This window comes from Tachysurus fulvidraco, chromosome 6, assembly GCF_022655615.1.
Source record: "Tachysurus fulvidraco isolate hzauxx_2018 chromosome 6, HZAU_PFXX_2.0, whole genome shotgun sequence".
Lineage (NCBI taxonomy): Eukaryota > Metazoa > Chordata > Actinopteri > Siluriformes > Bagridae > Tachysurus > Tachysurus fulvidraco.
The window spans coordinates 6,686,410-6,708,909 of NC_062523.1; the positions used below are offsets into that span (position 1 = coordinate 6,686,410).

General features: G+C 38.4%; 2 protein-coding genes across 10 annotated transcripts in view; both read left to right on the plus strand.

Moving 5' to 3' along the window:
- Nucleotides 1–7,545, plus strand: part of itprid2 (ITPR interacting domain containing 2) — an 82,933-nt gene extending 75,388 nt beyond the window's left edge. For all 7 annotated transcript variants that reach the window (XM_047815504.1, XM_047815499.1, XM_047815503.1 and 4 more), the window contains 6 exons: nt 1–123; nt 526–591; nt 871–1,134; nt 2,368–2,517; nt 4,380–4,497; nt 5,369–7,545. The exon at nt 1–123 is cut by the window's left edge and continues 22 nt beyond it. In XM_047815504.1, coding sequence (XP_047671460.1) covers nt 1–123; nt 526–591; nt 871–1,134; nt 2,368–2,517; nt 4,380–4,484 — 708 coding nt within the window. In that variant the 3' untranslated portion in view covers nt 4,485–4,497; nt 5,369–7,545. The remainder of the gene's footprint in view (nt 124–525; nt 592–870; nt 1,135–2,367; nt 2,518–4,379; nt 4,498–5,368) is intronic.
- A 6,673-nt stretch (nt 7,546–14,218) lies between these two features.
- Nucleotides 14,219–22,500, plus strand: part of ppp1r1c (protein phosphatase 1, regulatory (inhibitor) subunit 1C) — a 29,049-nt gene continuing 20,767 nt past the window's right edge. The window contains exons 1-2 of one of the 3 annotated variants that reach the window (XM_047815233.1): nt 14,219–14,502; nt 16,129–16,189. In XM_047815233.1, coding sequence (XP_047671189.1) covers nt 14,234–14,502; nt 16,129–16,189 — 330 coding nt within the window. In that variant the 5' untranslated portion in view covers nt 14,219–14,233. The remainder of the gene's footprint in view (nt 14,503–16,128; nt 16,190–22,500) is intronic. The other 2 variants (XM_027162595.2, XM_027162598.2) reach the window with 2 other exon arrangements.

Below are 22,500 nucleotides of genomic sequence, written 5' to 3' on the forward strand. Positions count from 1 at the left end.
AGGCTCCGTGTCGCTGTTCGTCAGGAGCTGCAGGAGTTAGAGCTGCAGTTGGAGGATCAACTCCTCACCCTGGATGATCGGATTCACTCAGCGCACAGCAGTCGCCTCTCCCGTCATCTCCTGGTCAGTACACGCAACTTCACCAACATTGCAATCGATGCACAGCTAAGCAAAAAAGACAGCTAAGAAACGTTGGCTCCACAATAATAGCAAAAAAGGACCTTCATGAATGAGAAGGAAATAATTCAGTCAATTTTATTATTTTATCATCTGAGTCTAATTCTAATCCCAAAATGAAAAAATGACACTGAATATGAAATACAAGGATTAAAGATGAGCTCTTTTGATCGGTTTACTGTACTTAAAAATGTATTATGCTCCAAAACATATGGTATGTTTTATTGAGTGTCTTATCATTTAGGATTAATTAAAGTTTAAGTTTAGGGATCACCAGAAAAAAAAGTAATGCTTAACCTGAACTATGCATCTGTTGTAGACAATAAAGGTTTGTGTTTTAATCTTTAGGACATGTCCAGGGGTCAGAGCATGGACAGTTTATCTAGCTCCTCTGCACTCAGAGCTACAGAACCGGTGAGGACACACACACACACACACACACACACTCAGAGAAGGAGAGTGTTCTTTTTTATTCTTTCCTTTTTTTTAACTATATTTTAGGGTCGAAAAATTGTTTTGTAAAGTCTCCCAAATTCCTTATTATTTTTTAATTCTTGTGCTCAAATTACTTTGTGCATCGAGTTGTATTTATTTAAATATCAAAACACACACTGACCCATGTCAGTTTAGTATAAGATGCAACTTCGGTAATAGTAAGAGCATGATCATTGATCTACTGTAATTACCTTACAGGTGACCGATCTCTTGCGGGAGCAGATGTATCTCCAGTCAGAGCTGAGTTATGATGGCACTAGTGCGGTTGACACTCCGACCTCTGCTCGTTCGTCGAGGTCGGTGAGTCCGGTGCGATCCCGTGACCTCACCTCGTCTCCATCACGGAGAAGAGGAGGAGTGTATCGCTCAACGGTCAGCTTGACACCATCTATTCCTTCGAGATCAGGAAACGAGACCCGGGAGCAAACACCACAACGGAACATTAGCCCTAGATTACCTGAGGTTAGGAGCCAAGGACTTTTTTATTTTTATCTGATTTTAATGTATTGCAGCTCAAAGGACTTTACAGTTTTCTTATGTAAAATGCAATGCAGTTTTCACACATAGAAGGTGGCATATAGGGATAAGATGAGTGGCCAATAGGATTAGGGATCATGTAGCAGAAGAATATAGCGATTAAAGGATCGGTAGTGTGCAGTTTGATGAGAATCCTGATTAGGATAAGGGATTATGAGGGTTAACAAGGACATTAAGGGGTCATAAAGAGGATGAGGATTCAACAGATGGGTGTAGGGTTTTATGAGATTGAGAAGGGTTAATAAGCACAAGGTCATGAGTGTTTTTTGAGAAGAGTAGTTACAAAGAGTCATGAAGATGAGGGTTAACGAGGACAAGGGGGTTGAAAGGACCCTCTAGTGTCACCCAAATGAGGATGAGGTTTCTTTTTGAGTCTGGTTTCTCTCAAGGTTACTTCTTTCCTCACCACATTCACATCAGGCTAATATTAATCTTCAACTTTTTACTTTTTCTTATGTTCTGTAAAGCTGATTCGAGAAAATTTCCACTGTTAAAAAGAGCTTTACAAATAAATTTCAATCGTATTGAATTGATATAATTATAAGGGTAATGGTTATATTATGATGGTAAGAAGTCATAATTCTCAGGTGGTAAGAGGTCATTAAGATGAGCACGTGTCACTGTAAGGTGTTGGATCAGTAGGGCCCATGATAGTATGGCTCTGTAAATAGAGGGGCTACAAAAATGACATAAGAGGTGATGATGATTAGTGTCCTTATTATAAAATGATTAGAGAAATAATTATCATGAGGGGTTTTTTGACTATAGAAAATGAGGTTTATACAATCGAATATTAACAAGGAGTTAACAAGGAGGTGAAAGGATTTATAGTGCCTTAGTAGAAGATGGATAGGTGGGTGGGTGGGTTTATGGATGGTATGGTTTATGGATGGAAGGATGGGTGGGTGGGTGGGTTGATGGATGGATGTATGGGTTTATGGATGGAAGGATGGGTGGGTGGGTGGGTTGATGGATGGATGTATGGGTTTATGGATTGAAGGAAGGATGGGTGGGTGGGTTGATGGATGGAATGGGTGGGTTTATGGATGGGATGGGTGGGTTTATGGATGGAAGGAAAGAAGGATGGATGGGTGGGTTGGTTGATGGATGGATGGATGGATGGATTCTAATATATTCTGCCTGAATATATTTTTTCAGGTCATAGCTTGCAGAACAGCACAGAGTGTCTCAGACCACACCGATGTCAATAAAGAGCCTTCATTTCAGAAAAATAAAGGAGAAGAAGAAGGAGAAAGTGGAGGAGAGGAAGCTTTTGGAAATGCAAATATAAAGCAGCTCATCCACCAGGTGTCTAAACGAAACATGGGAAACTTTCACTTACTAACCCTCTGACACACCTAATCACTTTCCATCTAAGTGGGAAAGCTAACATGAACAAAGAAGTTTCTTTTAGTAGGAAAACTTGACGGTATTCTGAAATGTGATTCATTAATCATTCAGACCCTTCTGGAAAGAAATGAATGATGTTCTTCATGTCATTTGAAACCGAACGAAGTCCACACTAGTCAGTGTTTTGCCTATTGCGCTTTCTTTTTGGCACCTGGTCCAATGTTCTCGTGCTTTTATTGACAAAATAATGGTGAAATGTCACTCAACCTGATTTATGACTTTGGCCCGGTTTCTGAAAAACATCTTGAGTGTTTCGGTGAAGGTGCAATAAAGATGTTTTTTTGGCTGCAAGGTGCTTGATGATGTAAAGGAACATGACGTAATTTCAATTAACCGATGCTGTTGAATAATATGTTTGTGTGCAAAATGTTTGGTGAAGTTTAACGGGTGTTTGTTCACACATCATACATTTCTAAACATGGTTACTTCAAACTGTATAAACCTTTTTTGTATATAGACGAGTTGAGTATAAATTAAAGGAAAATAATATTCCCAAGGGGCCACATGAGAAACTGGGTTGAATGTTGTAATGGGCCACACCAATAAAATTAACTTTCAAAGTTTGTGTTTTGGTGATGATGGTTATGATTGTGGTGTTAGTGATGGTGCTGATGATGATAGTGGTGATTGTGATGATGCTAGTGATAGTGATGAGGTAATGATAATAGTGATAATGATGGTGATGGTGGTGATAATAGTGATGATGGTGGTGGTGACTATGGTGGTGATTGTGATGATGCTAGTGATAGTGATGATGGTGGTGTTGGTGACGATGGTAGTGATAGTGATGATTATGGTGGAGTTGGTGATGATGGTGATGGTGATAGTGATGATGGTGGTGTTGGTGATGATGGTAGTGATAGTGATGATTATGGTGGAGTTGGTGATGATAGTGATGGTGGTGGTGATGGTGATAGTGATGGTGGTGTTGGTGATGATGGTAGTGATAGTGATGATTATGGTGGAGTTGATAGTGATGATGGTGGTGATTGTGATGATGCTAGTGATAGTGATGATTATGGTGGAGTTGGTGATGATAGTGATGGTGGTGGTGATAGTGATGGTGGTGTTGGTGATGATGGTAGTGATAGTGATGATTATGGTGGAGTTGATAGTGATGATGGTGGTGATTGTGATGATGCTAGTGATAGTGATGATTATGGTGGAGTTGGTGATGATGGTGATGGTGATAGTGATGATGGTGGTGATTGTGATGATGCTAGTGATAGTGATAATTATGCTGGAGTTGTTGATGATCGTGATGATGGTGCTGAGCACCATCTAACGCATCACTGCAAAATCTCTTAAGTGTTCACTTGGTGTGGTAAGTGTGAAAAGCATAGCATGTGATTTAAATCATTTTCATCCTCATCAAACTATTCACTGATTCTTCATGTCTTGTGGATGGAGGCTTATCTTTGTCATCTTTGGAGAAACCACTCCCAACAGGATAGAAATGTTTCATCAGGGTAGCAAGAAGAATATTGGTACAAATCAAATTTATAAGTAGACAAGTGGACTGGAGCAATAAATAAATCTATAAACAAACAAACAAACAAACGAACGAATGAATGAAAGAAGGAACAGAAGCACCAGAAACTAGACGGCATATTTTACAGTTTTATTTTTATATTTTTAGTAGATTCACATTCAGACTCAGTTATGTGTATTTCTTACCTTTTGCCAGTGATTATTTTTGCAAATCTGGTGTTGTTTTCTGCATTAGTTCATTGTCACAGATTTTCTTTTCCCATTTTCAGATAAAGAAGAGTCTCGCAGATGAGATCAGACAGGAAATTGTCAATGAGATTCTCGCTGCCGTGTCACCGCAGAGATCTGTAGCGACACAAGAGTCAGCACCATGACAACGGTGATTAGGTGAGTCGAACCTGAGTACGGCGTACAGCACAAAACAACCTGACCCTCCTTTCCCTTAGGTCGGGTGGGTAGGTGGGGTGTAGGTTTCCGTGATTCGGTGAGTGGGTGGCTATGTGGGTAGGTGAGTGGATGGTTGGAATGATGTATGGATGCTGCTGTAGAATATGTATACATTACTACAGGGGCAGTGGTGGCTGAATCATTTAAGGCTCTTGGTTGTTGATCAAAGGATCAGGGTTCAAGCTTCAGCACTGCCAAGCTGCCATCATTGGACCCCCGAGCAAGGCTCATAACCCTCACTGCTCTAGGGGTCTTGTATCTTGTATGGATGACCCTGTCCTCTGACCCCAACCTACAAAGAAAAAATTTTACTGTGCTGCAATGCATATGTGACAAAATAAATGGTGTCTTCTTCTTCATTAAAATCTTTATCCTTTTCCTAATGCTAGTTCAAAACTTCAAATGTCCGTCATACCGTTTCGTTCAGAGCAAACCTGTACTCAAATTCATGGTTGGGATATATTAAAAAAACATTAGTCTTTTCAACTACACTCTATCGTATGCTATCAATTCAGCCATCAAATTAATTGAAAACATTTAAAGCAGTGTCTGAGTCTATAAATCTGTTCATTGATTGTATTTGAAATGTAGGGATGTGGTAGCCTAGTGGTTAAGGTGTTGGGCTACCAATCAGAAGGTTGTGAGTTTGATTCTTAAGTCCACCAGGTTCCCACTGCTGGTCCCCTGAGCAAGGCCCTTAAACCTCAATTGCTCAGTTGTATAAAAATTAAATAAAAATGTTAGTCGCTCTGGATAAGGGCGTCTGCTAATTGCTGTAAATGTAAACATGTGTGTTCATTTTGTCACCTAGCGGCTGAAGAGGAGGACTGCTGTGGATCTAAGCTCTGAGGAAACACAAATTCTCTTGAGTTCATCACACACTACTGCAGCTCAAACCAACCCAATCTATCCAATTTGCCTCCCCACCTTCTCCACGACAACATTCTGAAAAGTATACTACTGCTCCAGAGATGATCTTCTGCTCCTCCTCAGTTCCTCACACCAACATGGGAAGCTCCAGGCTAAAGCGGATAAAACCTGTATGGGCTATGGTAAACATCTCCTTCAAGATAAAAGCCCAAAAGTTAATGCAGCATAAGATTGATTAACCTCTTGTAAAGTTTAAAATGTTATTTAAAAGCACACTTTTCACTTTAGCTAGCAAGCTATCCAAGTCTCTATGTATAATTTTGTTCATTTACTGAATGTTGTGATTGCAGCACCCATTTTCTATAATTTATTCATCTAAAAACATTTGCAAATGCTAGAAACATTTATTGTGGTCATTGATTTCATTTTCTCCACTGAGTTCACATCTCTGCCCAATCTGGGGCTTTATCCATCTAAGACAAGTCTTCAAGTCTTCAAAATCTTCCACACCAAGATAGGGAGTCTCATGCCAAATGGGATTGCTTGATGCCCAAGTCCAAGCTTCTCATACCTGGGAAGAGGATTTTCCTGCTTCTCATGCAAGTGAAACATTTATGGATTCTTCAATCTAGGCAGGGGTTTCTTCTACCCAAGTAAGGTCTTTATCTGTCCAAGTCCCAGAGGGGGACGCTATGCCCAGATAGTGGTGATTGATGCCCAAGCTAGGGCTTTATCCATCCAAATGAAGATTTCATCCACCATAAAACCCAAAGTTCTTTCCAAGCCCAAGTTTGATGCCTAAACCAGGGCTTCATCTGTCTTGAGAAGGATATTCACACTCAATTGTGGGATTCTTCTCTGCCCAAAATGAATATTCTCACTCACAAGAGTGGTATTGTTTTGCCAAAGTGGGTGATTTTCTTTACTCAAGCTAGTCTAAGGCTTCGTCTGTGGATCTGCAGTTGGCTTTTTCCATGGATTACAGCAGGAAAATTTATCCACTCTTCCAATACACTGAAAAACGTCAACCATTCATTTGTTTATTTTTACCCACCTGTAGCAACTGCACCTTCATACACTACTGCATGGCAACACGTCAATCCGATCTAATCCAAGACTTTCTCTAGACCTCAACCAGACATTGTTACCACAAGGGGGATTGCTGCACTGGATCTATTTTACAGGATCATCCGCTTGAACCCAATAATAATAAATCGATCTGCTAGTCTCCTCCATCTGAGGGCATGAAAGTATTCAAGATTTTATTTTATTTTATTTTTATTTTTTTTTTGTTTTAAAACAAAAACTCTGCAAATCATTTCATTCAAGTTTTATATTTGGTACGCTGCCATCTTTCTGGAAAAATAACTTTCACCTTTGTATTTCTTTTATCTTTATTATGTTTTTTTGTTTTTTTTTAAATAATGTTTGGGTGAAAGGTGGCCAGGCTTGAAGATCACACGATATAGGTGATGGTGATAGCATTTTGGTGTGTTTCTGTACATATCTGTGAGTTTTATCTGCAGCCTCTGTGAGGTACTAACCGTGCAATATGTTTCACTTGAACTGACCAGTCACAACTGCTGTTTATAGAGATGCCACTTTAAAAAGAGGAAGGGGACACGAGTGTAACCACAAACACACACACACACACACACACACACACACACACACACTTCCAACTTTATATCGGGAGTCCATGACACGCTTTATGTGTAGAAATTAAGCTTTCTGAGCACAAGCACTAAATCTGCTATTGTTGCTCCGGTTTTCTTTTATGACCGAAGCCTTTTTCATGCAAAGCAACCACTAGTTTGTTGGAGGGAAAAACTTATTTGAATTATTTTTATTATTATTTTTTCCAAATGTGCCATGCTGAATGTCATACGTGCCTTTTAAAAAATTTCAAGTGTTAGACGGATGACTTCCAGCCTTGCTTACTGTATGTGACGAGGTGATTTCCATAGCTGATCTTTGTTCTAATGAGTTGTAATACTAACCGATTCACATTTTTTTGGCTATTTTCTAAAGGGAAATTTTAACTTGTCATTCGGGATGCATGAGGAATTTATCTCTAAAGCAAATCATTAATAAAGATTTATTTATTTTGAATATAAAGATGTCTTGTGGGTTTTGTTTTAGCACAATTCAGAAAGATTGGTATGATTTAAAGATCGATGTGTGTGTGTGTGTGTGTTTGTATGTATGTATATGTATGTATGTATGTATGTATGTATAAATATATATAATATAAATTAATAATAATAATACATTTTATTTAAAGGCGCCTTTCAGGGCACTCAAGGAAACCGTACAACTGAGTGGTGAAGATACAATCAATACAACAAACAACAATTATTGACATTAAATAGTTTAAAATTGATCCGAGAAAGCTAATTTAAACAAGTGAGTTTTAAGAGATGATTTAAAAGTAGTCAGACAAGTAGTCACTTTCTTGTATGGATTGTGGAAGAGAATTCCAGAGATTAGGAGCAGCACAACTAAAAAGCCCTTGACCTCATAGCGGCTAATCGAACAGAAGGTACAGCAAGGGAAACTTTGTATTTTTTACTTTGTATTATTACACAGTAATAATAATCTCAAACTTTTCATGCCCAAATTGGAGCTATATGATACACAAGCTGTCTCACATCCAAGAGGTGAATACTTCTGCTCAAGTAGGCGTATTTATTGTCCAAACCAGGGCATCATCCACCCAAAAGAGGGCTTGATCTGTCCAAACCCAAGCTTCTCACACTCAAGTAGGGGATTCATGTGCTTAATATGGGGATTAATTTGGGGATTTAATGTGCTTTGCAGAAGTATTCATACCCACTGAACTTTTACACATTTTGACACGTTACAACCACAAACAAAATAAATATCTTTTTTTTACAAATAAATATCTGAAAAGTGTGGATTGTATTTGTATTCAGCTCCACCGAGTCAATACTTTGTAGAACCACCTTTTGCTGCAATTACAGCTGCAAGTTTTTTGGGGTATGTCTCTATCAGCTTTGCACATCTAGAGAGTGAAATTTTTGCCCATTCTTCTTTGCAAAATAGCTCAAGCTCAGTCAGATTGGATGGCGAGCGTCTGTGAACAGCGATTTTCTAGTCTCGCCACAGATTCTCAATTGGATTTAGGTCTGGACTTTGACTGGGCCGTTCTAACACATGCATATGCTTTGATCTAAACCACGCCATTGTAGCTCTGGCTGTATGTTTAGCATACAGTATGTAAACTCTAACAGGTTTTCATCTAGAATTGCCCTGTATTTGGCTCCATCCATCTTCCCATCAACTGCTTCCATGTCCCTGCTGAAGAAAAGCATCTCCACAACATGATGCTGCCACCACCATGTTTCAACCATGATGTGTTCAGGGTGATGTGCAGTGTTAGGTTTCCGCCACACATAACGTTTTGAATTTTGGCCAAAAAGTTAAATTTTGACCAGAGCAAATAAAAGAGCAAAGCATCTGACCAGAGCACCTTCTTCCACATGCTTGCTGTGTCCCCCACATGGGTTGTCGCAAACTGCAAACAGGATTTATTATGGCTTTTTTTCAACAATTAATGCTCTCCTTGCACAGCCGGTCAGTTTAGGTAGACGGCCATGTCTTGGTAGACTTGCAGTTGTGCCATATTCTTTCCATTTCCGGATGATGGATCGTACAGTGCTCAGTGAGATGTTCAAGGATAAATTGCGATATTAATATATAACCGAACCCTGCTTTTTAAACTTCTCCACAACTTTATCCCTGACCTGTCTGGTGTGTTCTTTGGTCTTCATTATACTGTTTTTTCACGAATGTTTTCTAACACACTTCTGAGGGCTTCACAGAACAGCTGTATTTATACTGAGATTAAATTACACACAGGTGCACTCTGTTTACTAATTAGGTGACTTCTGAAGGCAGTTGGTTTCACTGGATTTTAGTTAGGGGTATCTGAGTAAAAAGGGGCTGAATACAAATGCACACCACACTTTTCAGATATGTATTTGTATATATGTACTTCAGCCCATAATTCAGGGTTTGTAGTGTGTTTTTTCTTTACCTCTGCCATTAGACTGTTTGTATTACTGTATATAAGCACCTGCTTGTTTTTTAATTTCTGAGCTTTGGAATACATTTCATTCATTGATCAGTTATAAGAACTCCAGAGTAAATATAACTCTGATTATAATAGTGATAGTGTCGTGACATACGGCTAAGTACGGTGACCCATACTCAGAATTTGTTCTCTGCATTTGACCCATCCAAAGTGCACACACACACAGCAGTGAACACACACCAGGAGCAGTTGGGGGGTTCGGTGCCTTGCTCAAGGGTGTAGTTTGAGTCTGCTTTCGTTTCATACCTTCTTTTACATTAGTTAGTAATTTCAAATTTGCATCAAAAGAGACCGCCAAGCAACTGATTTTTCTCCTTGGTAGGTGACGTCAGATCAGGTCACAGGTCACGGAAGCCCCAATGGTCCAAAAACGTTAGTGATTCGCAACACAGACGGGGTGAATTTATGAATGAAAGTTCTGTCACAAAACGATATTGTTACGTATCCTCACGCTTTTTAAGTGGGTATACGGAAATCCTCGGCCTTTCCTAGTGGGTATACGGCGTATACCTGCGTATCACGTAGAATACACCAGTGAGCTATAAATTGAAAATCTGCTGAAATAATTATCCGGATTTTTCCACATGCTGTAGTATCATTGGAATCTGCATGGACATATAAACAATCTTTGTTGAAATTTCTCCTACTTAAATCATCTCAGTTAAACGCCTTGTGTGTGTTATGCAGGCAGTATATCAGATTATGGCTTGATGGCCAAGAGCTTCTTTCTATCTTCATATCTATTGCACAAGAGGGAAAATAATACACGAGTCCTGATCTAAAAATAATTTCACGCCACCGAAACCCAATCCAGCTGTCCATTTCTATGGAAACGTGCATCCTTGAGCATGAGTATCCATTGTGAGGCCTGTTTGCGGGATTGTGGGTAACTAAATGAGTGGCTCAGGGATGTGATGTCGTGCTTTTGTGTGAGTTTCCAGACAAGAAGAGATACAACCGGTTCAAAATAAAGGGCTGTTTCAGCGGCTAGTAATGTCCGCTATTAAACAACATGCTTTTGTGTAACCAAATAACTCCTGTGGTTATCACCACCACTTTGCGTTTAAGTAGTGCAGTGGGGTAAGAGTGTTTTTCTGCCATGAGATGAAGGTTGGATGAGGAAAATTACCTTGTTTACCAGAGAGTAGATGACGAGTGCTAAATCAGATTTCTCTCCTCCGTGTGGTAACTTAGACCTTTCAGAGTGTGTTAATTTCATCCGTTCAACACTCTTTCCCTCTCTTACCTCATTCAACACACACAAGGACATAATTATCTTGGTGTACCTGCTTTTCGTATGTTTATGGATGAGGGCTGCTTGACTCCAATGATGAGCGCTACCTCTAACATACTCTGTGGGTAGCTAGATAGAAATCTATGTCCAATAGTGTGTTTATATGTTTATTGTGTTTCTTGCCCAGCATTCACACACAGGAGTTTAGACGTTCCTGGATGACGTTGACTGACTGGATGTGACGTGTTAAAAACTGCTACAAAAAAAATCCTGCCAACAAAAAGATGGAGAACGTCTGACAGAAATGAGTTTCTTCCATTCCTCAACCTTGAAGCTATATACATAAAAAGCAAGCCCATGATAATACTGCTCAATATGAGACATTGCATGTTTCATCATAACCGTTTTGGAGGGTGTCAAGGGTTAAAATGCTGTAAACAAGGTTGCATTTGTCTTTCTTTGTACATGTAAATTGGTTATATCTCAATTCCCAAGCACTTTAAAGTAACAGTCATTTGTCCATCCATCCATTATTATTCATTCATTCATTTTCTACCGCTTATCCGAACTTCTCGGGTCACGGGAGCCTGTGCCTATCTCAGGCGTCATCGGGCATCGATGCAGGATACACCTTGGACAGAGTGCTAACCCATCGCAGGGCACACACACACACACACACACACACACACACACACACACACACACACACACACACACAAACACACACACACACACACACACACACACACACACACACACACACACACACACACAAACACACACACACACACACACACACACACACACACACACACACACACACACACACACACACTCACTCTCTCTCTCTCTCTTTCATTCACACACTACGGACAATTTTCCAGAGATGCCAATCAACCTACCATGCATGTCTTTGGACCGGGGGAGAAAACCGGAGTACCCGGAGGAAACCCCCGAGGCACGGGGAGAACATGCAAACTCCACACACACAAGACGGAGGCGGGAATCGGGAATCGGGAATTTGTGATTCAATCTAATATATGTGTATGATGTATTATAAGTAAAACTTCAGATCATTACAGTTAAGACTCCATGACTCTCCAGAGTCTCCATCCTGCCCTGAACAAATCCAACATTCACTTATATTATAGACAGTACAATAATTAAATAAACATTGACTTTAGACCATAAAAGATATCAGTGATGTTGCCATATCAACATTTTCCCTTATTTTGAAGTGTTGAGTCACTGTGCTATGGTTCACCTATATAACCCCAAAGCACTGTGTATATACAACTGAATGATTGAAGTAAACCTGTCAGTATTCATATTTAGGACATATCCAGTAGGATTACTTTTCTAGAATAACTGAAGTAGTGTTTTTTTCGTTTTGCCTGTCCAGCTGTGTTTTGGATCCCAGGCTAATTAGCAAGCACCGGATCGATGAAGTGGCAGATGGCCAGCAGCCAGAGTAAATGGTTCACTTGGAATAGGTCCTAGGTTAGGCTGAGGGTCTCTCATGCAAATTAGATTTAGTCCAAGACTGGATATGTGCCAAATACTGGTTGAATAGTCTGCTAAGTGTTTTTTATTTGCTTTAATTTTCTTCTGATTAGAGAAATAGTGATGATCATTTTCCAGATGCCTTCAGTGCCCGATACAACAGGGCGATGGTTAAAGGCAGGGTCTCCGATTTTTGAAAGCCAATGTTGACATTTGAAATCACCAAAACAAACGCCCCTAACCCAAACGGGTCCCACCCCTGTATTGATAGCTCCGCCAACACATACATACGTAACCCAGGCGACTAATGGAAAGAAATGTGTCTTTATCATAGCTGAAGGGAAGAACAATACGATTGCAGATAAACAAACAAGCAAAAATGACACACAAGCATAATCATGTAAAGGACAAAGGCATATATTAGTTCTGTGTAACAAAGCAAAAACAACGTTACTCACCTATCGAGAAGGAAAAAAGCGCCTCGGCGTCTTAAGTAAAGTTGAATTTCCTGAGTCAACAACTCCTGAGCTAAACGCTGTTACTACACAAAACACGGTTGTAGCTGCGTCTCTACATTACTACGATAGAAAAGAGGTGTTATTTGTGTAGTAACAGCGTTTAGCTCAGGAGTTATTGACTCGGGAAACTCCAACCTGTGAATATGTGGCCAACTTCCTGCTCCTTTAGTTCTCTCCAGCGCTGGAAAGCTGATCCTATATTAACACGTCCTACTTCTTGCCTTATCGTAAGCCTTTCTTCACTTTCTTTCTTTGTTTTTATCCTCCATGTCAATGTTAAAACCACTTTCTGCTAATGTCATACATGCACAGTGAACACTCTCTCCGCCGCATATTGACAAGCCCGCCCCTTTCTGCTCATTGGCTGCACATTTTTTTTTATTTTTGTTTTGATTTATTCGGCCCGACTCAGTGTTCTGAAGCATTTCTCAATATTTTGTCTGCTGTAATTTGCAAGCAGCACAGTGGCATAGCAAGTAGAATTACTGCTTCATTGCTAGTTCTAGGTTGCTCCTGAGCTTAAGTTAGTGTCCCTCTGTGTTTTCTCAGGGTCCTCTTTTTTCCTCACACTACCAGAAAACCACCCCAGTTATGTTTCATTGACACTTGGTGCAACTTCGTGTGAATTTGTGTGTTCATAGAGCCCTGAAATAGAATAGTGTTCAATCCAGGGTGTATAATATATTTAATTGTGTTGCTGTACATCTATATCTTTAATTGTGTTGTTTTTGTTTATAACATTTTCAAATTGCTTATACTGTATTGAAACAAAATGTTCGAAATTTGATCTGCACCATCCTAAAAATATCATGCTCTCTTGTAGGACGACACCGATTCATCTCCAGCATGGCTTAAAATCTGAATAATTAAAAATCCTCCAAATGATGTGACAGCGTGATGAAGCATGTATCTTAGTGCTCGTGGCTGTACGAGGTTCTTGCTTTGTCCGAAGCAGCGAATTCGGCTAAAAAGAACAGCTTCCTGAACTTGAATCATCAATAATGTAGAGCGCATCAGCATGCCCCACTGGGAGCTTATATTGCCCTGCTCTGAGTCCTGCTAATGTTTATGAGGGTGGAGGATAAACCTCGGCCATCTGAGGCCAACACACACACACACACACACACTCTTACAGTGAGGCCAGAGGGCAAAATATAACCAAGGAAGTCCTGGAAGCTTTGTGCTAGAGAAAGTGGAACCATTTGGCTTTTTATAGAGGATTGAGAGAAACAAACCAACACTAACTCCATCTTGCCATTACTCAATAGTTAAAATACTCTCTCTCTCTCTCTCTCTCTCTCTCTCTCTCTCTCTCTCTCTCTCTCTCTCTCTCTCTCTCTCTCTCTCTCTCTCTCTCTCTCTCTCTCTCTCTCTCTCTCTCTCTCTCTCTCTCTCTCTCTCTCTCTCTCTCTCTCTCTCTCTCTCTCTCACTGTATGGTGGAACAGGAGAAGGCGGGCAGTCCAGGAGGGAGACTAATCACCGACTCACATAAGGAGGGGGCCAGTAGAGAGTGGAGTGGCTGTATGCCTGACCACACAGCTGTTCTTTGTCTTTTTTTGCTCTCTTTCTTTTACTCTCGCACTCTGCTTCTCACTCTCCGTCCCCTTCAACTCTCGACATCATGGAGCCCAACAGTCCTAAGAAGATCCAGTTTGCCGTCCCGCTCTTTCAGAGCCATTTGGACCCTCAGGCAGCGGAACATGTGAGTAGAGACAGAGACTCAGTAGTTACTCTCGTTACTAACATCTGGTGATCTCATAGCTTTATTCATACTGCTGCCAAGTCATAGACCTAGATTATACTTACTAGCTTTAATTAATTACTTCATTAATAAATGCTGATTATGATGGTGGTTCACAGTTTTTTAATAAAATGTTAATTTATAACAATTTCAATAGTGATCTATTGTAGTAATGCGATTTCTGAATTCATGCAATAAAATTAATAATTAAGTATGAAATGATATCCATGGCTGGATGTAAGCACTGTTTTCACCATCCCTGAGCCTGAAAAGCAGATTCTCTTCAAAGCAGACGGAGTAATGACGGAAACCGTAACACGCTCAGCCGATTTTATGAAGACGACGACGATGCCAGTTTGACCAATCAGCAGCGAGCTCTCTTGTGCTGAGTTAGAGGTCCATTAGAAGAGGCAGCGTCAGATCTAATTCTGTGTCTCCTGATCATTCTGGAGAGGAAAAGAGCCACGGCTACACGATTATAGGGCTTTAAGTGTACAATAAAGATGGTGAAGGAGAGCAAACTGACTATAGTGCAGGGTTCAGCTTTCAGTAAAGGTTCTCAGTTATCAGATGGCTAAAAGTTCAACTGTGCATCTCAAGTACGAAAAAAAATATATAAAAATAATAAAAAAAAACCCAACAATGATCTGAAATGTAAATTCATGAGAGAACAAAAAATAGACCTGATCGTTGATCTGATCGTTAACATTAAGCATCATCATGATCATCCTCGTTAAGTTACCGTTTTATGAAGCTGTGCTCTTTTCTGAGCTGTTGGAGTTAAAAAAAAAAGTGAGTTGATTGACTTGCTTAAATATTAAAAGTTATACATAAAAAGTAATACATTAAAAGTTATACACATATAAAGTAATACATTTAGAATGAACTTACTAACAAACTGAACACCTGAAGTAAAATTTATACAATCGCATTTCTATACTGCAAAGAAATTAACATCATGGTGAATGAAAATGTCTTGAATATATATATATATATATATATATATATATATATATATATATATATATATATATATATATAATGTTATATTAATAACAGAATATATATATATATATATATATATAATATATATATATATATATATATATATATATTCTGTTATTAATATAATATATATATATATATATATATATATATATATATATATATATATATATATACATAATGTTATATTAATAACAGAATATATATATATATATATATATTATATTAATAACAGAATATATATATATATATATATATATATATATTCTGTTATTAATATAATAATACAAATAAATAATAAAATTTATTTTATTAGTTTTTAGTCATTAATTTCAGTAATGCTACAAAATTATTTTCTGAATTATGTGGTTTGTGTGATAAATTCGAAATAGAGCAACAATCTTTCATGTTTTACTCAGTATACTCAGCTGAATACGATTATCCTCATCTTTTTTACGTTTATAAATAACTTTACGAAATCTCTCCGTTACTTTAATAACACAGGCTACATCTTTTGCGACACAATTAAAATCAATGAAATAACGTGAACAAAACTCTTTTTTTTCGCTCCCTCCTTCACAGATACGCAAACGAAGGCCCACTCCAGCCACTCTCGTCATCTATAACGACCCCAATGCATCAGGTAACATCATGTTCTCGTTGCTAAACACCCTCATTACACACAAGCATACTTAACTGGAGTGTGTGCATGAAGAGGATTGGTTCAAAATAGAGTCTTTTGGGTCAAGGATGAAAATAAAAAGTGCATGTAGCTCTAAGAGCTCACTATTACTCAGTAAATAGTACTCAGAAAAAAAAACTCAGGGCCATTTAAACGTAAAAACTTTACAATATTTAAGCATTGTCAACGAAGTATGTAAAAAAGTATTGGCACCTTTGAGTTTCATCACTTTCTGATGCATTTTGCTTTAACTTTTAAGACTTCATTTATTGATTCCCAACGCACTGTGTGATGTGCTTATAAAGCTCTACATGAGTCAGGACTAATGTGTTAGAGTAGTGAAAAATAATAACCATTACATTACTGTTCACCGGCATTACATTATTGTTTAACGCTGAACTGAAAGCCTCATAAAAGGCTCATATTCCCTACGTTACTGTTCAAACACCTGATTCATCAGTAAATTGAATTAAAATGTAAGTAAGTCATATCAGGTGAGATTGGACACATGACACAGACATACACACACACATGCACAGACACCCACACATACACATATGTGTGTTATACAGTACAAAGCACCCATACGCACACATATTTATGTTATACAGTACAAAACACACACACACACACACACACACACACACACACACACACACACACACACACATATATACATTTATGTTATACAGTACAAAACAGACACTCACACACACACACACACACACACACACACACACACACACACACACACACACACACACACACACACACACACACACACACACACACACACACACATATCTGAAGGAATGATAAGATTTATGGATACCCTGTTTAGACCTTGAGAGAATTTTTGCTGCTGTTATCGTTCTCCTTGAGAATGCGATAGTGTGTTTGTTTTGTAAGGTGTTTTGTCTGCTGTTTGGGACTTTGGGTGAAGCTCCATGGTGATTTCAGGGACAGTGGTCAAGCTGCTTGGGGTGAAAAAAGGTCAGATCTGTACTGTGAGAAGATTCTAGCTTTAGACTTGGACATTTTTAATCCTTTTCATTCTGGACAACATTTTTAGCTTGTTGTGGGACATTTACAGTATAAAGTTTCCCATTTGGTCATTCAGAATGATGTTAAAGTCAAACTGTACACTAAGATATTTATTTACAAGTAAAGGGCAGTTGGTGTACCTGAATTCTCTGTCTATTTAAAAATATTTCTGAGACGTTGTTTTGTCTGTCCTCTGAGATATTTTGAACCATAAAATGCTACTATTGGTCTAACAGACCATTGAATCTTTGTATTTTCAAAAGATTTGACTGACTTTGATGAAGCTATGATTTGTCTATCTGTAGGTCAAAACGATAACATACAAAGCTTGTATTTATATGAAAATAATCAACACTAGGGTGGCGTTATGTGACCTGAGATAAAGCTTAGTTACAGGTACTACTACAAATTGTATTATTCTCCTACCAGAGCACATTTTATTCCTCTTCCCCCTGGAGAAATCCACATTATCATTTCATCTGCCACATGACAGTGTTGTGGGACATCCATTAAACTGTTAACTAGCATATTATTAGTTAACAATACTAAGACATAGTGGTTAGCACGTTTGCCTCACACCTCCAGGGTTGGAGTTTGCATGTTCTCCCCGTGCCTCGGGGTTTCCCCCGGGTACTCTGTTTTCCTACCCCGGTCCAAAGACATGCATGGTAGGTTGATTGGCATCTCTGGAAAATTGTCCGTAGTGTGTGATTGTGTGAGTGTATGAGAGTGTGTGTGTGCCATGTGATGGGTTGGCACTCCGTCCAGGGTGTATCCTGCCTCGATGCCAGATGACGCATGAAATAGCTGAGATAGGCACAGGCTCTACAATAATACTCTAAATTGATTTGGTGCTGATTAAATCCTAAATTTTCCAGAAAGAGAAAAAAGAGCCTTATATATATATATATATATATGTATATATATATATATACATATATATATATATATATATATATATATATATATATATATATATATATATATATATATATATATACATATATATATATATATATATATATATATATATATATATATATATATATATATATATATATATATACATAAGTGTTGGCACTGCACTGGAGGGTTTACAGTGATGTGGAATAATACAAAATATAACTGAACTGACTGCAAATATGGACAATATATAGATTCAAAGACACTGGCATGTTGATTAAGATCTGTGTTCCAGCTGTGGTCCATTTACATTCCAGCTGTGACCTGACATGTGAAATCCATCTGTACTGTATGCTGAACATTCATAAAGATTTTGTGTCTCATGTTCTAGCAGTACATCTGAAAATAATAGAATGGTCCTTTTCTGATGGTTCTCTGATGTTCATCAAAAATTTATAGGACTTTAATCTAAGTGAACATTGATAAAGACTTTTCAGTATGGAGCAAGTTTTGGAGAGATGTTAGAGCACATCTGTCTTCTAACACACAGTGTGTGTGTGTGTGTGTGTGTGTGTGTGTGTGTGTGTGTGTGTGTGTGTGTGTGTGTGTGTGTGTGTGTGTGTGTGTGTGTGTGTGTGTGACATTGAAGAGCGAGTCAATATCTTACAAACAGCCTCCCTGTTGCGTCACCATATGGAACAAGGAGAACCATGCGGAGTGACACAGTCAAAGCAAAACACAATGATATTCAATCCTCTGATTTTTCACTTGTATTGCAGTGATGTGTATTGTTTCAAATTCATTCCTAAAATAATTCTTTACAACATCGTACTCAAAGTAACCAATTCACACTCAAAATAGCCCTAGTATGCCTTCAGCTCCCATCTATAGTACTTAACGTCAGATCTGACTCTAACTCCTCCTGAGTTCTGAGCTAAATGAACTTCATGTGTTGTGGGATCAGACTCAGCAATGTTTAATGCTTTAAGGACAAACCACCTGTGAGCACAGACATGAACGCTGACCACATGTTCAGTTCGTGGGGTCACAAATATACAGCTGTGTGCAAATGTTTATATGACAAACAGACCTTACAAAATAAATGCAAAGAAAAGAGAAAAAAATATTTTTAATTGCAAAATACATGGATTTGGATTATGTGTAAAAAATTAAAAACTGTAAATGGGTAAAATATTACTCACACAATATGGATAAAATATTTTTTTTTTCCGAACAACTTAATGATTAATAAGCAGATCTGAAATATGAGTAATATTATAATAAATTATATAATGATATTTCTGAACATAAAAGTGTACACGTTTTAGGACTGTTGCATCCATCTTCCAAGAAAAATAAATCTAACACTGACAACATGTCAAGTTTGTTTGGCTCACTAATACACAGCTGGGTGTGAGAGCTTGCACACGTCCTAGCAAACGGACCTTACAGAATAGCTGCAAGTTTTTTGTTTTTTTTAAAGTGTGCAAAAGTATGCATCCCTGCCAGAAAACTGACCTTATAATTTAAAAAGGGATAGACGACAAGACTGAAGAAATAGTTTAAAAATTGAACGGAAAGAAAAAAAGTCCTAGTTTTGCTGTGCAACCGCTTCAATTACTAGCTGAAAGGCAACAGGAAGAAGAATTTTATTTAAGATTATTATAATTTAATATTTATACTGTATATAATCATAACAATAAAAAAAGAAAAAAAACAATGTTTTTTTTTTATTTATTTAAAATCAATTCCTTTGTCCTCATTATTGTTGAATTAATAACATAAACTAATACATTGATGATCTTTCAGTACTTAAATTACTGACTCTGAGCCAACCCACTCTTAATGCTCTTAATCTTAATACTGGATAATTAAGCTATGAGAGCTAGCTAGCCAATAAGTACATTGCATTATCTAGATAACCGTGCTTAGGGGAATGACTTCTGACAAACTTTTTAAATTTAAAATGAAAATTTATCATTAATATCCTGAATTCATATATTTCTGTATAGCTTCATTGTAGCAACGTCTGCTGTTAAAAGTGCTATACAAATAAAACTGAACTGAAATTAATAGAGACGGCACGGTGGCTTAGTGGTTAGCACGTTCGCCTCACACCTCCAGGGTTGGGGGTTCGATTCCCGCCTCCGCCTTGTGTGTGTGGAGTTTGCATGTTCTCCCCGTGCCTCGGGGGTTTCCTCCGGGTACTCCGGTTTCCTCCCCAGGTCCAAAGACATGCATGGTAGGTTGATTGGCATCTCTGGAAAATTGTCTGTAGTGTGTGAGTTAATGAGAGTGTGTGTGCGCCCTGTGATAGGTTGGCACTCCGTCCAGGGTGTATCCTGCCTTGATGCCCGATGACACCTGAGATAGGCACAGGCTCCCCGTGACCCGAGAAGTTCGGATAAGCGGTAGAAAATGAATGAATGAAATTAATAGAGTTAGAGTTAGTGTTTATAGTACATTTTCACCATTTGGCAGACACTCTTACCTAAAGTGACAAAGTGAAGGTTACATGCACTTCTCAAGGGCCCAGGCATTTGAACTCAAAGCCTTCTGTAGTCCGGTAGTCCGACATTTTTTTTTCTTTTCTTTATTGTCTGTATTCTGTTTGTCTAGTCCTTCTTTCCAAAACATTAAAATCCTGAGGTCTTGGATATAAAAAAAAAAAAAGCCGTATTGTTTGTTTTGTAAGTCAGCTTTGAAAAGCATGGGGAATGCTGAAATGGCGTAATTTTTATGTTGATTGCATCGATCTTTCTGTTGGTTTTTTTTTGTTTTGTTTTTTTTCCTGACCGTTTTGAGAGAAATGGTCCATTTGGGGATCAAATTTTCAGAACACGAATTAAAATGAATCCAATCAGCCATGGCTTCTATCTGAGGATCGAACCAATCACTGTTAACTTTTATCTAAATCACTGTTAACTTTGATCTAACTTCATTAGAAGTTTTTATTTCCATTTTTTTATGCAGTCCCCTTTTTGTATTCGTATCGATTGTATTATTATGTGGGGAAACGAGTTAACAGATGCATCCTTAAAAAAAAAGAATAGATCTGTTTATTTTTTCTTTTACATGCTATGTTGTGTTGTGGTTTGTGTGGAGTGTGTGGGTACTGAGTTTTGTGGTGTGTAATGGTAAAGGGGCGTGAGTGGGAGCAAGGATGCATAGTGCAGCATTCGGACTACAGGCGCTTCTTTGTGTAGTTGGCATTTCTGTGCGTTTGTAAAAACGTGCCGCTCGTGCCTTATAAAGGAACCTTTCTGAAGAGGCTGTAAACTTGCGTCATGTCATTGCTGCCTCTCCGAACATTTTGGCTCGGCTTTCTTCATTAGAGCTGGACCGTGTTGTTTGGTGGTGCAGGTTGTTCTATACTCCTGTGGACTTTTGCATAATAGCCTCCTGTGTGTAATGATTTCCTCCTGTGTGTATAAAGCGGTGATGTCACACAAACAGAAGGCTGTGTTACTGCATGAGTTCCTGTTGCTTTGTTTGTAATTAATTTAATTTTAACTAAAGGCTCTCTATAATGAGTGCACTTTGACCACTGATTGTTAGCTGAGTGTCTGAGTAAGCAAGGAATTTAGTAAGATGTGTGAAAGTAAAAAGCAGTGTGTATAAAAAGCACTTGTGTGGCTCAAACGGTGAGCGAGGGTCTATACGTGAGTCAGGGGAAATAAACAGCGAGTGTGTGTAGCTCATGTCTTTAGGGGATGGGAATGTTGGAGCTGTTTTTTCCTGGCTAGGGAGCTCCATATGATGCCAACCAGTCCTGCAGATACACTTCACATCCACACAACAATAATCTTTTGTGCAGTTTATTAAAAACATGAACTGAACACAGTGCAGAACACGAGGTGCCTCGTAAACACTCTTTAATGAACGTTAATCTGTAAGGAATCATTTTAATGGCTCTTTTAGCGATACTTTAGAGATTGCCAAGCGTTCTGTTTTATTTTGTTGTTAAATATGATACATTGCATGATGAATATCCAAATGAAAAAAAAAAAGTAAATAATAAAAATAAATAATAAAAAAAGGATTTTTTGGAAGGTGAAAAAAACATTTATTTTCTTTTTCAGCTATATTTCAGAGAACAGAAATTCTGTTCTCAAGCTCATGAGACCGAAACACTGAGAAGTGATTTTCTATAAACATTATTACATAATTATTAGTGCATATCCTGGGGGGGGCACGGTGGCTTAGTGGTTAGCACGTTCGCCTCACACCTCCAGGGTTGGGGGTTCGATTCCCACCTCCGCCTTGTGTGTGTTGAGTTTGCATGTTCTCCCGTGCCTCAGGGGTTTCCTCCGGGTACTCCGGTT